This window comes from Hippopotamus amphibius, chromosome 4, assembly GCF_030028045.1.
Source record: "Hippopotamus amphibius kiboko isolate mHipAmp2 chromosome 4, mHipAmp2.hap2, whole genome shotgun sequence".
Classification (NCBI taxonomy): domain Eukaryota; kingdom Metazoa; phylum Chordata; class Mammalia; order Artiodactyla; family Hippopotamidae; genus Hippopotamus; species Hippopotamus amphibius.
The window spans coordinates 187,583,888-187,607,263 of NC_080189.1; the positions used below are offsets into that span (position 1 = coordinate 187,583,888).

The window sequence follows — 23,376 nt, forward strand, 5'->3', positions numbered from 1 at the left end:
TGTTTCCCTCAAAAATTTAAAAAACACCCTGTAGTTCCCCCGAGAATTCACTATGGCACCTGGGGTGCCTCGGCACACAGTGTGGGAACCGCAGCCCTAATGAACGTGTCTATTTCCCTATTCTGTTTCTTTCCACTTTGTATTGTGTTTAATTTTATTCTATTTCATTTATTCTATTATTTTATTTTACTTCATACATTTTTTATTTTATTTTATTTGTCATGTGGCCTGTGGGATCTTCGTTCCCTGACCAGGGATTGAATCTGTGCTCTCAGGAGTGAAGGCGTGGAGTCCTAACCACTGGACCGCTAGGGAGGTCCCTGTGTTGTGTTTTCAAGCTGTGTGTACAGCTCATCGCTGCTTCTACCCAGTGGATAGTATCTCGTATTTACTACACTGACCTGTCCATTTCCCACAGGGGGACACCGGGCTGCCGCCGCCTCTCTGCCATCACAGCAGCCCCTGCTCTCGGGGGGCCATGGCAGCGGGGCTCCGGGATGCACACCTGGAGCGGACCGGCGAGTCCTCCAGCTGGTCGGTTGGAGGTTCCTGTCCAGGGTCCCACCAGTTCCCACACCCTGGGTCCCTGCATTTCCTAGCTTCCGCAGCTTTGCCAGTCGGACAGGGTTAAGTGGTCTCCCAGGGTACTTGACGTTTCTCTAATTGAATTTGAGCATCTTTTCATGCACTTGCTTAGTTTTGGGGGCTTCCTCTTCTGTCACTGGCTGGTCATATCCTTCAACTGTCCGTGTTTGGGGGCTGCCGACTTTCAAAACTTGTTTTGCAGGAGTCCCTTCAGAATTCGAGGTATGAATCCCTCACTGATGGAACGCAGCGTAAACATCTTCTCCGTTCTGTCCTCTGGCTAAAAACTTGCTCACGGTTTTCCTTCGTCGAATAGAACATTTACATTTTGTTTTAGTTGAATTCGTCATGTTTTTGCCTCTTGCTTTTTACAGTGAACATTTGGAGACATGCTCCCCTCTCTTGTATCATGTTCTCCTACGTTTCCTTCTGTCAGGGTTTTCTTCACCGCTTAGGTCTCCCCTCCATCCAGAGTCCGCCTCTGGGTGTGGCGTCAGGCAGGAACCCAGGTCTCTTCCATGTGGTGAGCCAGTTTCCAGCACCGTCTAGACACAGACATACCCTGTCCTCCTTGATCCACGCCGTCCCCTTCTCTGTAGTCAGCTCCTGTCTGTGCAGCAGCCTCCCTTCTGTTCCGGGCAGTCTGTGCACCGGTGCTCCGCCGCTTTTATCGCCGTGTGTTTCATCAGGCTCGGCCAGCGGAGGGGAACTCATGGGGCTTCTACCTGAAGAGATGCGTTGCCTGCTCCTGCTGCTGTGGGAGGATACGGTCACGACGGTCGTTCCATTTTGGCCGCCTTGCCAGCGCTTGCCAGTCAGCGGTGGCCGTCCTGACTCAGTCTTCGAGGGCACGTGTCTAAAGTTTCTCCATGAAGTACGATGCTTGCTGTACTCTTTTGGCGCATAACTTTGTATAGCTTTTAGAAAGTTTTCTTCCACTCTTATTTTCCTAAGAGCTTTTTTAGAATCACAGCTATCAATTGCTTTGTCATCATTAATTAAGACAATCGTATGATTTTCTCCTTTACTTTATTGTAATGAATTACATTATATTATCACATCAACACTGTGTCCCAAGTGGAACCACGCTTGTGTTCCTGTGAGAAGCCCAATCTGATCACAGTGTAACTTTTAAATATGCAGTTGGGGGGCTTCCCTGGGGGCGCAGTGGTTAAGAATCCGCCTGCCAATGCAGGGGACACCGGTTTGATCCCCGGTCTGGGAAGATCCCACATGCTGCGGAGCAGCTAAGCCTGTGCGCCACAACTACTGAAGCCCGTGCACCCTAGGGCCTGTGTGCCACAACTACTGAGCCCGTGTGCTGCAACTACTGAAACCCACATGCCTGGAGCCCGTGCTCCGAAACAAGCCACTGCACCGAGCAGCCCGCACACTGCATCGAGAGTAGCCCCTGCCCGCCACAACTAGAGAAGGCCTGTGAGCAGCAACAAAGACCCAAAGCAGCCAAAAAAAAAAAAACCACAAAAAACAATTTGTTTCCGTTAGCTAAGATTTTATTTAGAACATTTATATCTATACACGAAGTGAAATAGGCCTATCATTTTCTTTCTTTTTTTTTCCTTTGTATTTTCCTTATTATGTTTTGTAATCAAGACTACATTGGCCTCATCAAAGCCTTTGCCGTGGAATAATTTATGAAGGTAGGAATTAACTGTTCCTTGAAACTTGGCTATTATAGAGCAAAAGTTTTTGATTTTGATGAGGCCCAGTTTATCAACTTATCTCTTATGGACTGTGCTTTTGGTGTCATGGTTTTTTTTTGACCAGCCCCAGGTCATGACGATTTCGTTTTAGGTTTCCTTCTAAAAGTTTTATCGTTTTTATATTTAGACATGTTATCTACTTTGAGTTAATTTTTGTATGCGCTGTTACATTAGTTTAAGGATTTTTTTTGCACGTGGATGTCCAGTTTAGTGAGAATTCTGTCCCTTCTCTGTTGAATCACCGTCACACCTTAGTGAGAGCTAATTGTCACACTCGGCAAACCAGGAATAGTCAGGAACGTCACCCTGAATGAAAGGAATCGACCCAGACGCCACAGGTGACATAATACTGAACAGTGAAAGGCTGAAAGCTTTGCCCCTGAGATCAGGAACAAGACAAGGAAGTGTACTCTTGTCTCTTCTATTCAGCATCATACTGCAGGTTCCAGCCAGGGCAATTAAGCAAAAAAAAAAAAAAAAAAAAAAGTTGGCAAGGAAGAACTAGAACTATATTTGCAGATGACACAAACGTGCATACAGAAAATCCTGAGGAATCCACAAGAAAATATTAGGACTAACAAACGCGTTTAGCGAGGCTGCAGGATACAAGGTCAATACGCCGACAGTCCACTGCGTGTCTACGCACTAGCGACGGGCAATCCAAAAATGAAGTTAGAAACAACTTCACTTACAACGGCATCAAAAAGGATAAATTAGGAATAAGTTTAACCGAAAGTTGTGTAACACTTGTGCTCTGAATACTACAAAACACAGTTGAAAGAAATGAAAGTCTAAATGAGTGGAAAAGACATCTTATGTTCATCCCCAAATCTACAGGTTCAATGCGGCCCGTATCAAAGTTTCAGATGGCTTTTTTTTTTAAGAACTTTTAATGAGATACAGTTAACAGACAATAAACAGCATATATTTAGAGTGTACAATTTGGTATCCCAGTCTCCCAATTCATCCCCCCCAACCCTCCCCGCTTTCCCCACTTGGTGTCCATATGTTTGTTCTCTACATCTGTGTCTCTATTTCTGCCTTGCAAACCGGTTGATTTGTACCATTTTTCTATAGTCCACATACATGTGTTAATATACGATATTTGTTTTACTCTTTATGACTCATTTCACTCTGTATGACAGTCTCCAGGTCCATCCATGTCTCTACAAATGTCCCAGTTTGTCTACTAGCTTTGGGTTTTCTTTGCTCTTCTTTCTCTAGTTTCTTTAGGTGGAGGGTTAGATTGTTTGGGATTTTTCTTGTTTCTTTTTTTTTTAATAAATTTATTTATTTACTTATTCTTATTTATTTTATTGGCTGTGTTGGGTCTTTTTTTTGCTGTGCCCGGGCTTTCTTTTTTTTTTAGTTGCAGTGAGTGGGGGCTACTCTTCGTTGCGGTTCACGGGCTTCTCATTGCCGTGGCTTCTCTTGTTGCGGAGCACGGGCTCTGGGCGCGTGGGCTTCAGTAGTTGCAGCACATGGGCTCAGTAGTTGTGGCTCACAGGCTCTAAAGCAGGCTCAATAGTTGTGGCACACAGGCTTAGTTGCTTCGCGGCATGTGGGATCTTCCTGGAGCAGGGATCAAACCCGTGTCCCCTGCATTGGCAGGCGGATTCTCAACCACTGCACCACCTAGGAAGCCCTCTTGTTTCTTGAGGTAGGATTGTATTGCTATAAACTTCCCTGTTAGAACTGCCTTTGCTGCATCCCATAGGTTTTGGATCGTTGTGTTTTCATTGTCATTTGTCTCTAGGTATTTTTTGATTTCCTCTTTGATTTCTTCAGTGATCTCTTGGTTACTTAGTAGCGTATTGTTTAGCCTCCATGTGTTTGTGTTTTTCACAGTTTTTATTTTTTTAGTAATTGATTTCTAATCTCATAGGGTTGTGGTTGGAAAAAATGCTTCATACGATTTCAATTTTCTTGCATTTACCAACACTTGATTTATGACCCAAAATGTGATCTATCCTGGAGAACGTTCCATGTGCACTGGAGAAGAACGTGTAATCTGCTGTTTTTGGATGTAATGTCCTATAGATATCTATTAAATCAAGCTGATTTGTTGTGTCATTTAAAGCTTGTGTTTCCTTATTAATTTTCCGTGTGGATGATCTGTCCATTGGTGTAAGTGGGGTGTTCAAGTCCCCCACTATGACTGTGTTACTGTTGATTTCCTCTTTCACAGTTGTTAGCATTTGCCTTGTGTATTGAGGTGCTCCTATATTGGGTGCATGTATATTTATAATTGTTCTCTCTTCTTCTTGGATGGATCCCTCGATCTTTATATAGTGTCCTTTCTTGTCTCTTGTAACATTTTTTATTTTAAAGTCTATTTTATCTGATATGAGGATTGCTACTCCAGCTTTCTTTTGATTTCCATTTGCATGGAATATCTTTTTCCATCCCCTCACTTTCAGTCTCTGTGGGTCCCTAGGTCTGAAGTGGGTCTCTTGTAGACAGCATATATATGGGTCTTGTTTTTGTATCCATTCAGGCAGTCTGTGTCTTCTGGTGGGTGCATTTAGTCCATTTACATTTAAGGTGATTATCGATATGTATGTTCCTATTACCATTTTCTTAATTGTTTTGTTTTGGGGTTTGTAGGTTCTCTTCTTTTCTTATGTTTTCCACTTAGAGAAGTTCCTTTAGCATTTGTTATAGGGCTGGTTTGGTGGTGCTGAATTCTCTTAGCTGTTGCTTGTCTGTAAAGCTTTTGATTTCTCCATCGGATCCGAATGAGATCCTGGCTGGGTAGAGTATTCTTGGTTGTAGGTTCTTCCCTTTCATCACTTTAAATATATTGTGCCACTCCCTTCTGGCTTGCAGAGTTTCTGCTGAGAAATCAGCTGTTAACCTGATGGGAGTTCCCTTGTATGTTATGTGTCGTTTTTCCCTTGCTGCTTTTAATAACTTTTCTCTGTTTTTAATTTTTGTCAATTTGACTACTATGTGTCTTGGCGGGTTTCTCCTTGGGTTTCTCCTGCCTGGGACTCTCTGTGCTTCCTGGACTTGGGTAGCTGTTTCCTTTCCCATGTGAGGGAATTTTTCAACTATAATCTCTTCCAGTATTTTCTCAGGTCCTTTCTCTCTCTCGTCTCCTTCTGGGACCCCTATAATGCGAATGTTGGTGCATTTAACATTGTCCCAGAGGTCTCTTAGGCTGTCTTCAGTTCTTTTCATTCTTTTGTCTTTATTCTTTTCCGCATCAGTGATTATCACCATTCTGTCTTCCAGCTCACTTATTCGCCCTTCTGCCTCCGTTAATCTGTTATTGGTTCCTTCTAGTGTATTTTTCATTTCACTTATTGTGTTGCATATCTCTGTTTGTTTGCTCTTTAATTCTTCTAGGTCTGGTAAACTTTTCAATCTTTGCATCCAGTCTTTTTTCAAAGTCCTGGATCATCTTCACCATCATTATTATGAATTCTTTTTCTGGAAGGGTGCCTATCTCCTCTTCATTTAGTTGTTTTTCTGGGGTTTTATCTTCTCCCTTCATCTGGTACAAAGTCTTCTGCCTTTTCATTTTCTCTGTCTTTCTGTGGCTGTGATTTTCAGTTCCACAAGACGAAATACTGCTGATACTGCTGGATACTGCTGTCTGCCCTCTTGTGGAGGAAGCTATCTAGGAGCCTCCTGTGTGCTTCCTGATGGAAGGGACTGATGGTGGGTAGGGCTGGGTGGGCAGAGCTCAGTAAGGCTTTAATCCGATTTGGTGGGTGGAACTCAGTAAAACTTGTCTGCTAATGGGTAGGGCTGTGTTCACACCTTGTTGGTTGTTTGGCCTGAGGCTACCTAGCACTGGTGCTTACAGGCTCTTTGGTGGGGCTAATGGCAGACTCTGGGAGGGCTCACGCCAATGAGCACTTCCCAGAACCCCTGCTGCCAGTGCCCCTGTCTCCTTGGTGAGCCACAGCTTCCCCCAACCTCTGCAGGCAACCCTCCAACACCCGCAGGTAGGTCTGGTTCAGTCTCCTATGGGGTCACTGTTCCTTCCCCCTGGGTCCTGGTGAGCACACTTTTTTGTGTGCCCTCCAAGAATGGAGTCCCTGTTTCCCCCAGTCCTGTGGAGGTCCTGCAATCAAATCCCGCTGGCTTCCAAAGTCTGATTCTCTGGGGATTCCTCCTCCCGTTGCTGGACTCCCAGGTTGGGAAGCCTGACATGGGGCTCAGAACCCTCACTTTAGTGGGTGGACTTCTGCAGTATAACTGTTCCCCAGCTTGTGAGTCACCCACCCAGCATTTATGAGATTTGATTTTAACGCAATTGCGCCCCTCCTGCCATCTCATTGTGGCTTCTCCTTTGTCTCTGGATGTGGGGTGTCTTTTTTGGTGAGTTCCAGTGTCTTTCTGTGGATGATTGTTCAGCAGTTCGTTGTGATTCCGGTGCTCTTGCAAGAGGGAGGGAGCGCACGTCCTCCTACTCCACCATCCTGATCCTATCTCCCACATGGCTTTTTTTGAAAGTGACAAATTGATCCTAAAATCATATGGACATGCAAGGGGTCCAGAATAGCCAAAACGACCTTAAAAAAAACAGAGTTGGAGGAATCACACTTCCCAATTTCGAAACTTACGACACGCTACGATAACCAGTGTGCGGGGCTTCCCTGGTGGGCCAGTGGCTAAGCCTCCCCGCTCCCGAGGCAGGGGGCCTGGGTTCAGTCCCTGGTCAGGGAGCTAGATCCCACGTGCGTGCTGCAACTAAGACTCCACATGCTGCAACTAAAGATCCCGCATGCCACAACTAAGACCTGGAGCAGCCAAAATAAATAACTTATTTTAAAAAAAGACAATGTGGTACTGTCATAAGAGTAGACATATAGAGCAATGGGACAGAACTGAGAATCCAGAAATAAACCCTTACACTTATGGTCAATTGATTTTTTTTTTCAGCCCCAAACATTTTTTTTATTGGAATATAATTGCTTTACACTCTTGTACCAGCTTTTGAGGTACACCAAGGTCAATCATCTGTATTTATACACATACCCCTGTTGGTCAATTGATTTTTGACAAGGATGCTAAGACAATTAAGTGGGAAAGAAGTCTTTTCAACATATGGTATTGGGACAGCTGGGTATGCAAAAGAATTAAACTGGATCCTATATTCGTTTCCTAGGGCTGCATAATAAATGACCACAAACTGGACGGCTTATAGTAACGGAAATTTGTTCTCTCACAGTTCTGGAAGCTGGCAGTCTGAGATCAAGATGCTGGCAGGGGTGGTTCCCGCTGGGTACCTCAGTGAGAATCTGCTCCCACTCCTAGTGGTGGCCAGTGGTCCTTAGTGTTCCTTACTTTGCAGCTGCGTCACGCCAAGGGCTGCTTCTGTCATCACATGGTCTTATTCCCTCTGTGTGTGTCTGTGTCTTCAAATCTCTCTCTCCTTATAAGGACACTAGTCATTGGATTTAGGGCCCACCCTAATCCAGTATGACCTCAATTTAAGTTGATCACATCTGCAAAGACTTATTTCCAAATAAGGTCCCATTCTCAGGTACTGGGAGTAGGACTTCAGCGCATCTTTTGGGGGCCCATAATTTAACTCATCACAGGCCCCTTCGTCACAGCATACGTGAAATTTAACTAAAAATGGATCACAGGTCTAAATGTAAAACCTAAACCTATAAAACTCTTAGACGAAAACATGGGGGAAAATCTTTATGACCTGGGGTTAGGCAAAACCTTCTTAGATATGATACAAAAAGCACAAGCAACAAAAGATGAGAGAGAGAAACTGGACTTCATCAAAAGTTTTTTTTTTAATGTTTATTATTTATTTTGGCTGCACCAGATCTTAGCTGCAGCATGCGAGATCTTTGTTGCGGCATGCGCCACAAAAAGTTTTTTACACTTCAGAGGACACCATCAACAAAATTGAAGAGATAACCCACAGAACTGGAGAAAATATTTTCAAATTACATATCTGATAAGAGACTTGTATCCAAAACATAAAAAGAATTCCTTCTTACAACAATAAAAGGACCATAACGCAATGGAAAAATGTGTAAAGGATTTGAACAGGTATTTCTGCAAAGAAGATATACGCTTGACCAATAAGCACATGAAAAGATGCCCAACGTCATTAGCCATTATGGAGATGCAAAAGCCAGCCACGAGGAGACAGATACTCCTTCACCCACTAGGATGGCTATGATCAAAGATGCTGATAATAGCAGTGGTTGGGGAGAATGTGAAGAGACTGGAGCCCTTATATACTGCTGGAGGGAATGTAAAACGGTCTGAAGAACAGCTGGCAGTTCCTCAAAATGCTAAGCAGAGAGTTACCATGTGACCCAGCAATTCTGCTCCAAGGTACATACTCAGGAGAAAACATATGTCCACATAAAATTTTATACAAAGAGTTCATTGCAGCATTATTCATTATAGCCAAAAAGTGGGAACAACTCATGAATAGATAATAAAATAACTACTGGAGTAAATAATGGAATGTTATTTGGCAATAAAAAAGAATAAAGTAGGGACTTCCCTGGTGGTCCAGTGATAGAGAATCCGTCCTGCAATGCAGGGGACACGGGCTTGATCCTTGGTCAGGGAACTAAGATTCCACATGCCGTGGGGCAACTAAGCCTGCGTGCCACAACTACGGAGCCTGGGCTCCTCAACTGGAGAGAGAAAACCCACATGCAACAGCTAGAGAGAAGCCCACGAGGTGGAGTGAAGAGCCCACGTGCTGCAACTAAGACCTGACGCAGCCAAAAATAAAAATAAATTAAAAAAATAATGACACACACTCTAACACAGATGAAACTTGAAGGCATTTTGCTTAGTAAGATAAGTCACAAAAGACCACATACTGTATGTTCTATTAATATGACATGTCCAGAATAGGCAAATCTCTAGGAATAGATTAGTGTTTGCCTAGGGCTGGGGAATGGGGGGAAGAATTGGGGAGTGACCGCTAATGAGTCTGGGACTTCTTTTTGTAGGGATGAAAATGTTCTAAGGTTATCCCATGTGTGACTATACCAAAGCCATTGAATTGTAAACTTTAAATGTGTGAACTGTATGGTATGTGAATTCTAGCATAATGAGGCTGTTAAAAAATCAATTGGCCAGGACTTCCCTGGTGGTCCAGTGGTTAAGAATCCGTGTTGCAATACAAGGGACGCTGGTTCAATCCGGAGATCCCGCATGCCAGAACCCATATGCTGTACCTGAAGACCACGTGCAGCCAATAAGTAAATTAATAAATAAATATTAAAAACATCGTTTGGCCGTACTGATGTGGGTTTATTTCTGGACCCCAGTCCTGTTCCACAGATCAGTGTGCTTATCTTATCTTTCGCCAATACTGTCCTGATCGCTTCAGAGGCACAGCAAGTCTTAGAACGGGTTGATAAGAGTCCTCCAACTCCCCCCCCCCCCTTTTTAAAAATTAATTTGGTTGCACCAGGTCTTAGTTGCAGCAGGCAGGCTCCTTAGTGGCAGCATGTGGACTCCTTAATTGCAGCACATGGGCTCTTTAGTTGCAGCAGGCGGGCTTATCAGTTGTGGCTTGCTGGCTCCTTCGTTGTGGCACGTGAACTCTTACTTGTGGCATGCATGTGGGCTCCAGTTCCCTGACCAGGGATCAAACCCGGGCCTCCTGCATTGGGAGTGTGGAGTCTTGTCCACCATGCCACCAGGGAAGTCCCCAACTTTCCCCCTTCTTTTCAAGAATTGTTTTGGCTGTTGTAATTTCCTTACATCTCTATGTAAATTTTAGAATCAGCTTGTCTATCTGCATCTATAAGATTTCCCTCACGGATTTTGATTGGCATTGCATTAAATCTGTACGCTATTTTGGAGGAGAATTGGCCTCTTGACCATGTTGAATCGCCCACCTCATGAGCACAGTTTGCCTCTCCATTGATTTAGGCCTTGATTTCTTTCATCAGCATTTTGCAGTTTTCCACGTATAAATCCTGTATGTGTTTCATTAGATTTATAACCAAGATTTAATTTTGGGGGGAGCTAAAGTAAATGTTATTGCTTTAAAAATTGTGGTTTTCAATTGTCTGCTTCAAGTAGAAGCAGGTTTGAAGTTGTTTTGACCTTGTATCCCGAAATCTTGCTAACCTCACTTACTAGTACTCAGATTTTTGGGGGCTAGAACTTTGGGGATTTTCTACATAGACTTTCAAGTCATCTGTGAATAGAGAGAGCCTTATTTCTTCACTTCTATTCTGTATGTTGTTTGTTTATTTTTCTTGTTTTATTGCATTGGCTAGGACTGCCAGTATGATAGCGAACAGCAGTGGATAGAGTGGACATCTTTGCCTTGTTTCTGATCTTAGGGCAGAACACCCAGTCCTTCAGTATTAACTATCATGTTAGCTGTAGTTCTGTTTTGTCCTGTTTTAGTAAAATTTCTCCTATTTCTAGTTTGCTGAGAGTCTTTATCATGGATGGATACTGAATTCTGTCAAATGCTTTCTCTGCATGAATTGATATGACCACATGGTTTCTTCTTTAGACTGTTAATATGGTGGATCACCCTGATTTATTTTCACGTGTTGAACCAGACTCGTTTTCCTGAGATAACCTCCATGTGGTCCTGGTGTTTCTTTGTTGTTACTTTTTACGTTGCTTGCTTCTGTCTGCTAATATTTTGTTGAGGATTTTTGTGATACAGTGGCTTTGGGTCTTTTTTTCCCTTGTGGGTTGGATTTTCCTGGTTCTTCAGAGTAATTTTGGATTGTACCCTGTACATTCAAACATTATGTTATGAATACCTGGTCTAGTTTAAATCCCACGGAGAATGGTGATATTTTTGTTTTAGCATACAATCAACCCAGTTGTGTTCAGGTCGCAAATTCCAAATGGCCTTATGTGGGTAGTGGTTTCAATGTCAGTTCTGTTTTCAAAGCCTTTGCAGTGTTATTTGGATCCGTCCTGTGTGGGCACTGCTGTGGGGACTCGGGCAGTGCTGTGTCCTGTCGTTCAGTTCTTGGACTCGGTGTGACACTTAGGATCTGACCTGGGTACGCAGAGCATGGGGCTGAGCCCAGGAGTCATGAACAGCTTCATGGGTTGCTTTCTGGAGCCCCTCCTCTGGCACGTCTCCCCTTTCCAGTCCTCTGGCAGAAGTCTGGGGCTTTAGTCACCCCCCCTCCTGCACACTCTCCCTGACTATGCCTGCATCTTGAGACAGAGAGAAGGGCCTGGCTCTCCCCCTGCCCTCAAGGCAAGTGGGTCCCACCCTCTGGGACCACGTCTCCTCTGACTGGGGAGGAGGGACTTCTCCCTACAAAGGTGCCTGTGAACCCTGCTGCCTTGAGTGCAGCCTGGGAGGAGGTGCAATTGTCCAGGGGCCCCAAACCAGCAAACAGAACCACCCCCTCCCAATCACTCTTCTCCAGGTCTCTCTTCTTTCCCTCCCTGAGCCAGGACTAGGGGGCCTCTCCTGGAGCTCTGTCCCTGCCACGTCCCTATGTCTGGCTTCTGGCCCAGGCGGAGTCCAGCCAGAGGGTATGCGGGGAAGATCCCGAAACTCACCACCAGGCTGGTGGTGCTTCAGACTCTGGCTTCCCTCCAGTTTGCCTGTTACTGCTCAGTCTTCAGAGGCCTCAATGCCTCATGTACTGCCTTTTTTTTTTTTTTTTTTGTTTTTAATTTTTTTTTATAGCTGAGCTCAGGGAAAGAGACGCTTTATCCCATCTCATCCAAAATGGAACCCAGGAGATGTAAAAGAAAGAGACAACAGGGAATTCCCTGGCGGTCCAGTGGTTAAGACTTCACGCTTTCACTGCTGAGGGCTCAGGTTCAGTCCTTGGTTGGGGAACTGAGATCCCACAAGCTGTATGCCGCTCCCACCCCCCCCCCTGCCCAAAAAGGAAAACACAACAAACAAATATAAACCCTTGGCCTCCATTTGGCGACTCTTACTGTTTTGCCACATTTGGTTTCTTTTTCCTGAAGTGAGTGTGTGTCTATAAACGTACACTGTACTCTGGACCATTTGAGGGTAAACTACAGGCACCCTGACGATTCACCCGGTCACTTCATCACACGTTGATCCCGAAGGATGGTCTCCCCGGGAGCAGTTCCTCACACGGAGACCCCCGAGGCCACCCTCCTGCGGTGCGTATTTGCGCGATAAATCTTTCCCCAACCACACTCTTACGATGTATATGTGTCCCTTGTAAACAGTATCTTGTTTTGGCTGCATTGGGTCTTTGTTGCTGCGCACGGGCTGTCTCTAGTTGCTGTGAGCGGAGGCTGCTTTTGGTCGCAGTGCTTGGGCTTCTCAGTGTGGTGGCTTCTCTTGTTATAGAGCACAGGCTCTAGGTGTGTGGGCTTCAGCAGTTGCGGCACGTGGTCTCAGTAGTCGTGGAACACGGGCGTAGCTGCTCCATGGCATGTGGGATCTTCCCTGCCCAGGGATCAAACCCTGTGTCCCTTGCATTGGCAGGCAGATTCTTAAGCACTGTGCCACCAGGGAAGTCCCCGGTATCTATTTTGATGAAAACAAATCAGACGGATCATCCTGGTCTTTCAATGGGAACATTTAGTCCAATTGCATCTAATGTAATTACTGATATATTAGTTTAAATCTGCCGTCTTTAGAAGTTTTCTAATTTCTCCAGCTGCTCTCTTTTTCCCTCTCCTTTCTTGTCTTTTGGGTTGATTACTGAAAAAAGCTTTTCTTAGTTTCTTCCTTCATGTTTCTCAAGGATACAATCTGCTTCTGTTCCTTCAGCGCTTCAGCTAGGAGTTACCAGGTGCTTCCTGAACTTCCTGAACTTAATCAGTCCCCCCTCTCCATTTCGCTTCACATGCTGTTGTTGGCTTGTATTTTGACTTCGTGTTTTCTAAAACATTTTCATTCCTAAGCGTTCTTATCACTCTCATATATAGTCTGTGCTCATTCAGATTTCCCCGAGGATTTGCTGAGTCCTGCACTCAGCTTTCCTTCTTGCCTCCCTGATCTTATATCTGGGATTAGTTTCTTTGCCCGAGAGCATCCTGCTACAGCAAACTCTGTCTCCATCTGAGTAAAGAATTATTTTAGGTCAGCAATTGTATTAGTAACCTATTGCTGCTGTAACAAGTTGCCACAAATTAAAGCAACACAAACTTACACTCTTACAGTTCTTCAATCTCATTGGGCTAAAATCCAGGCTGAGAAAAAAAAAAATCTGTGGGACTTCCCTGGCAGTCCAGTGGTTAAGGCTCTGTGCTCCTGATGCAGGGGGTGTGGGTTTGATCCCTGGTCAGGGAACTAAGATCCCTCATGCCGTGTGGCACGGCCATAAATACATACATACATACATACATACATACATACATACAATAAAAAACCCCAGGCTGGTTCCTTCTCGAAGCTCTAGGGGACAACGGTTTTCTTGCCATTTCCAGCTTCTAGAGGCACCTGTATTTCTTGGCTCCCGGCCACTCCCTCTGTCTTCCAAGTCAGGGTGTAGCCTCTTCAAACCTCTCTGACTCTCACACCCCTGCCTCCCTCCCATAAGGACACGTGATGACAATGGCCCACCTGATAATCTGGGATGATCCCAGAGCTCAAGGCCCTGAATTTAATCACATCCTCCAGAGGGAGCCGGCACACATCCCAGGTGCTCTGGGCCTGGCCCTGGCGGGGTGGACACACAAATAGGGGGATCGGGAGGTAAGAACTGGATGCTGGGGTGGTGATGAGGTGCGAGGTGTGCAGAGCGCTGACTCAGGCCTGTAGGGCTGGGGATAAAGCCTGGGCTTTCCCAGCAGCCCTTGGGTGAGCAGAGGGAGGGAGGAGAGCGGAGGGTGGAGGGGGGGGAGCAGACCGTGTGGGCTATGCTGTGGGCTCAGGGGGCCCTGGAGGTGCTCCTGGTCCTCCTCTGCCTCTCCGCCTGCCAGGGTGGGTCTGCCAGGTGGTTGCTGGTGCTGCCTGCTGACCAGACAGAACCTGCACGCCCTGGGCCTCCTCCCCTCCTCCCTCCATGCTGCAGGAAGTGGCCTTGCTACCCAGGCCCTTTGTCCCTGGAGACCTCCCTGGGGAAGGTAAACCAGCCCTATGGGTCTGGGGCCCCTCCCTGGGTACAGAGGCAACGTTGGGGTCCTGACTGCACTTCCTCCAGGGACAGCAAGTGTGTGCGCGGCTATGGGGGCTGGTATCCCCGTCAGCCAGCCGGGGGCTCAGCCCAGGAGCATCTCAGCACCTCACGTGTGCCTCTCACGGACGACCCCGGGCGGCCTGCTGTCCTCACTCCCTGCTGGGCCTGGTGCACCCCCGGCCGGCCGCCTGTGCTGCGGGAGGGCGGCAGATCCCATCACCTGCACAGGCTCGGCCACCTGCGAGGAGCCAGGCACCTGCAAGCAGACCAGCTGCGGGGGATCTGGGGTGTCCCTTCACCTGGTCTCCTCCTCTGTCAGAGGCAGAAGGCAGGCAGCAGGCGCGCGCCCTTCCTCCATCCTGGGGTGGACATAGCAGGGCTGCTGGGGGCAGTGCTCAGTGAGGTCAGGGTGGGGCTCCGGTGGGGGCAAACAAGCCGGAGCCTCCAAACCCTAGCATGCTCCCTGCGTGGCTGGAGCAGAGGACGAGGGCTGCCCACTGCCCCTGTTCTCCGCTCTCACATGAGAACCGGCAGGGCTGGAGAAACCCACGACCCAGGGCCTCTCTGGGACGCTGCACCGTGTCCCCAAAAGAGGTCCCGGGGGACCCCCTGCAGATAGTCAGTGGTCAGCCCGGCCCCCACGTCGGGGCCAGCTCCGCGGGTAAGGCACGGGGTCCCGCAGGCCGCCTGTCGCAGGCGATCAGGGTCACCCTGGGGGGCGGCCTGGGTATGGGCCGCCGCGGAATTTCAGGGCGTGAGCGGAGCGGGGAATCGCGGGGCGATTCTCCGGCTGTGGGGTGAGGACGGCGGAGAGGAGACTTCCTGGGCCTGCGCGTGGCCCCTGGGGGCGTCCGACTGCCCCGTGCCGCCGGTCCCGGGCGCCGGCGCTGCGCAGCGCTGTCGCCCTGGCAACCGGCGCTGCGGAGGGGGTGGAGGCGCCGGGACCCCGACCAGGGTCCGGCGGGGGGCAGCGGCGGGGAGCGCGGGGCGGGGCCTCGGGCCGGGGGCGGGGCGCGCGCGGGCGGGGGGCGCGGCGGAGCGGAGACGAGCGCGGCCTCGGCCCGGCGCGCAGACAGGCTCCGCGGGGCGGGTCCCGGCGCAGCGCTGCATCTGGCCGGCGGCGGGTAGGTGCGGGGAGGCGTGTGGGCCGCGCGCGCGGGCCGGGGGGTCCGGTGAACCCCGACTCCTCGGCCGCAGGGGCGGCGAGATGCAGGGGCGGCGCTGCAGGGGTGAGGCCTGGCGGCCAGACGGCCGGGCCCAGGCCCTGTCTGGGGAGCGGGCGGTGGGGACAGAGGAACGGAGACGCAGCCTGCGGGGAGCGGCCCAACCCCTTCACCGCCCTCTGTCCGATCGGGCTGGGGAGGGCGGCCCTTTCCTCCCCCCCCGCCACCGATTATGGGCTCTGAGGGGTGGTTGGGGTGGGAGGGGGCGTGCGAGGCGCCGGGGAGGAGGCGGGCAGTGAAGGGCCCGGAGGCTCCGGAGCCTGTGAGGTCCGGGCAGTGGGGCACGCAGGGCACAGGACGGCCGGGGCAGCAGGGCCTGGGGCCAGTCCCCAGGGAGAGGCCTGGCTGGGTGTGGGGGAGGGGTGGCCAGGCCCGGGCTCTGGCCGCCTGGGGCAGGGGCTGGGGCTCCCTCTGTGAGCTCCCGTCCGGAGGGGGTCTGTCCCGGCACCCTCAGCCCTCGCGCACGTTTGATGAGTGAGTGAGCCGTGGAGTGGATGGGGAGGAAGCGGTTAGCGGCGCAGCGGCTGTTTGGCTAGCTGGCCTGGCCAAGGGCTGGGATGAAGGAAATTCCCAGGCCGCTGCTGCAGCCACAGGAGGCCCAGGTGGGGGGTGGGGGGGGGTGCTTCGTGGGTGAAGCGTGTCCACTCAGTGGGGGTGGAAACGGGGTGGGTGTGTGCGTGGGAGCAGGAGCTCATGGAAGGGTGGAGGCAGGGGCGCAGGCGGCTGACCCTCCTGAGGCACCTTCCACTCGAGGTGTCTGAGCTCAGAGTGGTTGGGGGTCCCGGGTGTGGCGGCAGACACCCCGGGAGGTGGGTGCTGGGTGGGGCAGCACTGCGACGAGGGCCGCGGTGGAGGTGCTGACTTGGAAGGGGGCCTCCTTCCCCGGGCAGTGGGGGCTGCGGTATCACCAGCGGCAGGCTGGGCACTGGCTTCACAGTCACACGTGACATTAGATTTTATGTCCTTGTCTAGACAGGGCAGGAAACAGAGCCCTGGGCCAGGGGTGCTGTGGGAGGGACAGGAGGGGTGGGGAGCCTGGCCGGGAGTGAGCCTGCAGGTGACTTCGGGTGGGTGAGGGCGTGGGGCCTCCATCGTCCCCGGGCTGTGAGCGGGCACAGGTGTGGGGACCTGAAGCCTGCTGTGGGACTCTGACCCGCACAGCCGTCACCACCGGTGCAGGGGGCTGTGAGCCCAAAGCAGGCCAGGTGGGCGTTAGCAGAGGGCAGGCTTCCCGAGATTGCCCCCAAGGTGCGGGGCGGGGGGGAGTGGCAGGGGGACCACCCCTTCACGGCGAGCAGGGCAGCATGGGTGAGCTGGCGCCGGGACTGGGTAATGCACACGGCAGGAGACGCTGCCAGGGCAGTTGGAGCCACGGTGAGAGCAGGGCAGAGAATGGCCCCCACGCCCTGTGGACGCTGGGGCCGAGGGGAGACTGAGTCCGCCGAGGCTGGGAGGAGAGAGGCGGGGGCCGCGAGGCGGGGCCAGGGAAGCACGGAGGGGCTTCGGGGGTGGACTCCTCAGCCCTGGACGACTCTCAGCCCTGGATCGGGAAAGCGGTCCAGAGCCCCGGCTCCTCCGGTCTCCCCCGAGCGCGCAGAGCGGAGGGCGCAGGCCCGCCTCCCGCCCGGTGCGGCGCCCGCGTGAAGAGCCGCGGGACGGAACCCCGGGCGCGCGGCGCGGGCCGCCGGAGCCGGAGGGACGGCAGCGGGGGCCCCGCAGGGACAAGCCAGCGGCGCCCCGCGGACGCGCGCGGCGCGGGGCAGCCGCTCGGGTTCCCGGCCCTCGGCGGCGGCGGCGGCGGGAACGCGGCCTCGGGGCTGCGGCGGGGCTGCGGCGCCCCCTGGAGGCCCCGCCCCGGCTGGCGGCCCGCGGCGCGCGCGGCGGCGCGTGCGTGCGGCGGGGGCGCGGGGCCCGGGGGCGCGCGGCGCCGGCGTGGGGGAGGCCGCCGCGGCCGCAGCCTGACCGTGTCCGCTCTGGTCCCCGCAGGGTCTGCGCTCGCCGGCCGGCAGCAGCGGCGCCCTCGGGGCGGCGGGCCGGGCCGCGCGCCATGCCCGAGGGCTGAGCGCCGCCGCCGCCCGAGGGCCTCGTCCCGCCCGGCGTGGGGCCCCGGCGGCCGACCATGGTGCTGCCGCCCCCGGACCGGCGCCACGTGTGCCTGACCACGCTGGTGATCATGGGCAGCATGGCGGTCATGGACGCGTACCTGGTGGAGCAGAGCCAGGGCCCGCGCAAGATCGGCGTGTGCATCGTCGTGCTGGTGGGCGACGTGTGCTTCCTGCTGGTGCTGCGCTACGTGGCCGTGTGGGTGGGCGCCGAGGTGCGCACGGCCAAGCGCGGCTACGCCATGATCCTCTGGTTCCTCTACATCTTCGTGCTGGAGATCAAGCTCTACTTCATCTTCCAGAACTACAAGGCGGCGCGGCGCGGCGCGGCCGACCCGGTGGCGCGCAAGGCGCTCACGCTGCTGCTCTCGGTGTGCGTGCCCGGCCTCTTCCTGCTGCTCGTGGCGCTCGACCGCATGGAGTACGTGCGCACCTTCCGGAAGCGCGAGGACCTGCGCGGCCGCCTCTTCTGGGTGGCGCTGGACCTGCTGGACCTGCTGGACATGCAGGCCGGCCTGTGGGAGCCGCCGCGCACCGGGCTGCCGCTGTGGGCCGAGGGCCTCACCTTCTTCTACTGCTACATGCTGCTGCTGGTGCTGCCGTGCGTGGCGCTCAGCGAGCTCAGCATGCAGGGCGAGCACATCGCGCCGCAGAAGATGATGCTGTACCCGGTGCTCAGCCTCGCCACCGTCAACGTGGTGGCCGTGCTGGCGCGCGCCGCCAACATGGCCCTCTTCCGCGACAGCCGCGTCTCGGCCATCTTCGTGGGCAAGAACGTGGTGGCGCTCGCCACCAAGGCCTGCACCTTCCTGGAGTACCGCCGCCAGCTGCGCGACTTCCCGCCGCCCGCGCTGGCTCTGGAGCTGCAGCCGCCCCCCGCCCGGCGCAGCGCCACGCCGCCGCCCCCGCCACTGCACGGCCCGCCGGGCCGCCCCCACGGGCCCTCGCCCACGCGCGACGCCCTGGACACGTGACGGGGGCACCCCGGGGCGCCGGGCCGCGTGGCGGCAGGCGCGCGGTTTGCATGGGATGGGGTGGGGGCGGGCTCCCCACGGGGCCAGGTGCGGAGAGTGCCCGTACCTGGACCCCGCCCCCCCCCACTCCGGCCGCTTCTTCATCTCAGGAATCCCTCGGACCCCGGACCTCAGCCCGCGCTCGCCCAGTGTGTGCGCGCCCGCGCCGGAGCGGAAAGGGGCCCGCCTGCGTCTGCTGGGGGCCTGGGCGGGAGGGGAGGACAGAGCGGGCGGAGGTCTGGTCCCTTGGGGTCCCTGGGTGGGGGCCTCCGGCTCAGAGTTTGGGGCTGAGGAGGCCTCTGTCGTTTTAAAGACTCTTGTTTACAGTTTTGTATGCAACGTGCGCTGCTCTGCCTGTTTGATGCCTCCAGTCTCTGACAGCTGGGGAGGGGCCTGGGGGGATGGGGTGCCAGCGAGTGACGGTGGGGGCCTGAGCCAGTCCACCCGCAGGGCGCCTCCCCGGGCGGCTCTCTGGAGCTCCTGGGTGGGCACCATTGCTGCTCCGCCCCAGAGTCACCCTCCTTCCAACCTCACTGTCCCCATCTCCAGAGCTATTGTAACCCAGACCCTGCTCTTCTGTGGAGGACTTTAACCGCACCCTCACCCCGGAAATGCTCTGGCCCCGTCCCTGCCCCCACACTTCAGGCTCGGAAGTGTCCCGGGCCCCTGGCTCTCCTCCAGGGCCCACCCCCCAGGGTTCTCCCAGCCCAGGACAGCCAGAAGCAGATGGGACCAGGCCCCGGCTTTGCTCCCTGTGGAGCTTGCAGCCGCAGGTCAGGGGCATGGAGCCTGGCCCAGATGCCCGAGGAGCGGGCAGCGGCTGGGGCTGAGGAGCTCAGCTCCCAGATTGGCAGAGAGGACCCCTTGGCCGGCTGGTCTGTTGCGAGAACACAGGGCGCTTAAATCCACCCTCAGGGCTCACCCGGGCTCCGCCTGGGTCCCTGCCCTTGTGACGTGACCCCGGGCACCCACCTGGCCCAGGAGGGTCACTGTAGCCTCTGGGGAGGGGCCCTTTGCCTCGGGCCTTGTGAGGCTGTGGACGAGGAGGCTGTGTGAGGATGCCTGGCGGGCTGACTGGGCCGGGGTCACGCACAGCTCGTCAAGGAGTGCTCGTGTGCCCCCTCCCTCTGCCGTGGAGCCCCAGGCACACCAGGTGTGTGCTCCCCTGGATGGCCTGGTAGCAAGGCCGGCAGGCACTGCTGCCCGAACGTGCCTATAACCAGTTGCTCCCAGGAGGAGCGGGGCTGGCGGAGCTGGTGGTGCCAGGCAGGGTCCTCTCTGAGCCCCTTCTGCCAGAGGCAGCAGTTCAGGGCTCGGCGCCCACGGGCGGGCAGTGCCCCTCCCCCACTTCTCCCGCTGCCACCTGGAGTCTGGCCTTCGGGAGTCACTTACCTCCCAGCCGGCTGGCCCCCGAGACCGTTGTCCTCAGGGGCTGCGGGGCGGCTGCAGTGCTGCCTTGACCTCCAAACCGCCCTGACCTCTGCCCACGCCCCGGGCGGCGCCTCAGGGAGCCTGCTGGAGCCTCCTCGGTGTGCAGGGGGCCCGGCAGGTGGGGGGCAGGGGCGGCGGGGGCAGCCATCCTGGAGAGAGCGGGGGGAGGGGGAGGGGGAGGGGCTGCGGGGGGCGGGGAGGGGAGCGGGCAGTGGCCAGGCTGCGGGTCTGGGGCGGGGCAGTGGGTGAGGCCCGAGGGGCCAGCTCCTCCCTCTGAGGCCAGTGCCGGCCCACCCTGTCCTGTCCTGGTGTCTCTGGTCCGTCAGGCAGGGACAGCAGGGAGGACTCGTGGGAGGGTGGGTCTGAGGGGGCCTAGGCTCCTGCCCCCTTCCAGCAGCCTGCTTTGGGTTCCTGCCTGTTCCTGCAGGAACCCCTTGCTGGGCCTCTGGTTGCTGGCTCGTGATGGAACCGTTGCCGTGGGGTCGGCTAGGCTGTGCGGCCCCGTGTCCCCGTGCAGAGGTGGGGAGTGAACTAGGCTCACTCCCAGGGCAGAGAAGACGGCTCCGGGGCTCCCGGACCCCCAGGCTCACCCCGTTCTCCTCGCCTCAGCACTGGTCATCGCCTCCCACCTCTGCCTCCACGGGCCTCCTGGGCCTTGTAGGGCCAGGGACACGGGTCCTGACCCGGTTTAATGGCCTGTGTACCCCTTGGTTCTGAGGACCTCTGAGTGAGGCCCAGGCCGGCACCCCACCGCTTTCGTGACCAGAGCTGTTGTCTGGCTTGTGGTCCGAGGTGTGTGCCCTCTGGGTTTGCCTTGGGAACAGGATGGGGACCTGGCCGCATCCCAGCCTGACCTTCCCTGGCTTCCTGGGGTGGCCTGCGATGGCCAGAAGTGACAACAGCGCCGGCCAGCTGGTCCCCTGTCCGTCGTCCCCTCGCTCATCAGCGCACAGGTCCTGATGGAGCGTCCACGCCGTGCTGGCCACGTGCAGGCCCCGATGCTGAGCCAGGCAGAGACCATCCCTGTGGGCGGCCAGACTCGGTGCGGGGGGGTCCTGCAGGGAGGGGTCTGGGCTGGGAGGCCTTCCTCAAAGCGGGGCTGGAGCTGACACGGAGGCCGCGGTGGCCTGGCCTGGGGTGGGAGAGGCCTGGAAGGAGCTGGTGGGGCTGAGAGGCGGCGGGGCGTGGTCAGGGGCTTGGGTACCAGCTCCAAGAGCCACGACCCCGCCAGTCCTGTTCCAAGTGGGGGATGGGGGGTTGGGTGGGTGCTGGAGGAGGTCACTGTGAGGGGACCCCGGGCGGCCCTCAGGGGGCGTGGAGATCTGCCGAGGGGTGTGGGGGAAGGACCCCTGGCCTGACCACTGGATGAGCACGTCTACTAAGATGGGGGGGATGGCAGGGCAGGAGGTCACGGAGGAGTTTTGGGGGAACCAAGAGTTCCACGTGGGCCCGTCTTGTGTTGGGGCCCCTCTTAGGAAAGGGCCTGGGTTGGACGCTGCCCCAGAGATAGGAAGGAAATGACAGGTAGAAGCCTTGGCCCTGGAGACCCCTAGACTCACGGGAGGTGAGGGTGGGGTGGGGGGAGGGGGATGGAGAAGCGGGAAGGGCGGGGGGGGGGCGCGGTAGCTGGCTTGGGGAGGAGGGGTGGGTGGCTGAGTGGAGGCGGGCGGGCCCCCAGGGCCGGGTGGGCTGAGACGCCTGTCGGGTCAGCTGGGGGGCCGCTGGTGCCTCTGCAGAACGGTGTCCATAGCTCGGGGGCCAACGCTCCTCTTTAGTGAGTTCACAAGTGAGTAGGCAGGTTAGGGGACGAGGGGCGTGGCTGAGCCCTCAGGGAGCTTGGACTGGGGGTGGGGTGGGTGTGGCGGGAGAGGGATGGGGTGGCGTGAGGCCTGGTCCCGAGAAAGGTGTTCCCGGGTGCTGTGCCTTCCTGTGGGTCTCGGCCCCTCTGCCCTCACGAGGGGCCTTTCTGCGCTGCGGTCCCTCCTTCCAGGCCAGGTCACTCCTCACGCGTCCATCCCCAGACCTCTGCCGACAAAGTCGTGGGTCGGAGGAGAAGGCCCGGGTGCAGTGAGAGCCGTTGTGGACGGCGAGGCAGGCCGGCGCCCAGGGCAGGACCCACCCTGTCCTGGCCAGAGCGAGACCACCTCCAGAAGCCCGGGAGCTGGCATTGCCAGGGTCTGGGTTCTCCCCCAAGCCCACCATGTGTGTCCTGTGCCCCGACATGTGTGGGGTCCCCAGTCCAGCCTTGCAGCTCACTCGGGCCGCTTTGCCCCCAACCCCGCACCCCAGGGAGGCCAGGCGCTGCCTGTCACTTCTGAGAAAGGCCCAGCCCTCCAGCCTCCTCCAGAGAGCTTGGCGCTAGTGTGTGTCCGGGGGGCGATGAAACATTTACCCTCCTGCTGAGAGCTGAGGTCCTCCCAGGGCAGCTTCAGCGGCTTGGCCGCGTCACGCAGGACCCTGGTTCTGTCCGTCTTTATTTCCCATCTTGGAGCGTTGGCAGTGTCTCCCTGGGGGGCCCAAGGGGCCACAGTGGCACCAAGCTTCACGTCATCTCTAAAATAGCATCCAAATTTGGGAAGGAGAGGGTGGGGGCCCTCCTCGCGAGCCTCCCCTGTTGGTGGGGAAGTCCCTCTCAGATGCTCCCGGTGTGGGCCCCTCAGGCGCCCTGGTCCAGAACTGGTTCTGTGACAGCGTGTTCTGAGGGCTGGCCTCGGGGCGGGGTACCTGACTCCTTGGGTCTGCAGGTAAACAGCCCTGGATGCCGGCGGAAGATGAGCCTCCCAGGTTTGAGGCCCTTGTCTCCTTCCCCGGAGTGAGGGGTCTTTGTGTCTCCCTCCCTCCTCTGGAACGGGGGCCCGGCGCACCTCACCTGCGGCGGGGGCACCAGGCAGCGTCTGCCGCACCACGGGCACAGCGTGGTCCCTCAAGCGGAAAACACACTCGAGCTCCTGACCCGTCGTCTTACGTTCCAAAGCGTGGTCACTTTTTCTGCAGGTAAATAGCCTCATCGTAGTGAGAACCCAGCTTGGCAGCCGTATTAAGTAATCCCTAAGCGTCACATTATCCGCTTCATTTTATCCAGTAACACAGTGGAGACCCAGTTACTGAAAAGCCCAGAAGAGAAGCCACTGCCACCATCGGCCCTGTTGGGACGGCTGCCCCGTCGTCTGCTCTCTGGGGACCCTCTTCCCAATGGCCCAGGTGGAGGAGGACGGGACACTGTGGTGTCACATGGCTTC

At 55.2% G+C, this 23,376-nt stretch overlaps 2 protein-coding genes across 2 annotated transcripts; one reads left to right on the plus strand and one right to left on the minus strand.

Annotated features, from left to right (window-relative positions):
- Nucleotides 1–14,994: 14,994 nt before the first annotated feature.
- On the minus strand, nt 14,995–17,712 carry LOC130852006 (basic proline-rich protein-like). The gene is made up of 4 exons (XM_057732655.1): nt 17,124–17,712; nt 16,745–17,038; nt 16,333–16,559; nt 14,995–15,936 (listed from the first exon to the last, which is right to left on the minus strand). Exons 1-4 carry the CDS (start codon nt 17,710–17,712, stop codon nt 14,995–14,997), a joined length of 2,052 nt encoding a protein of 683 aa, XP_057588638.1.
- On the plus strand, nt 17,608–18,982 carry TMEM121 (transmembrane protein 121). The gene has a single exon (XM_057733514.1). The coding sequence runs from the start codon at nt 17,711–17,713 to the stop codon at nt 18,665–18,667; it is 957 nt and encodes a 318-aa protein (XP_057589497.1). The 5' UTR covers nt 17,608–17,710; the 3' UTR covers nt 18,668–18,982.
- Nucleotides 18,983–23,376: the final 4,394 nt, after the last annotated feature.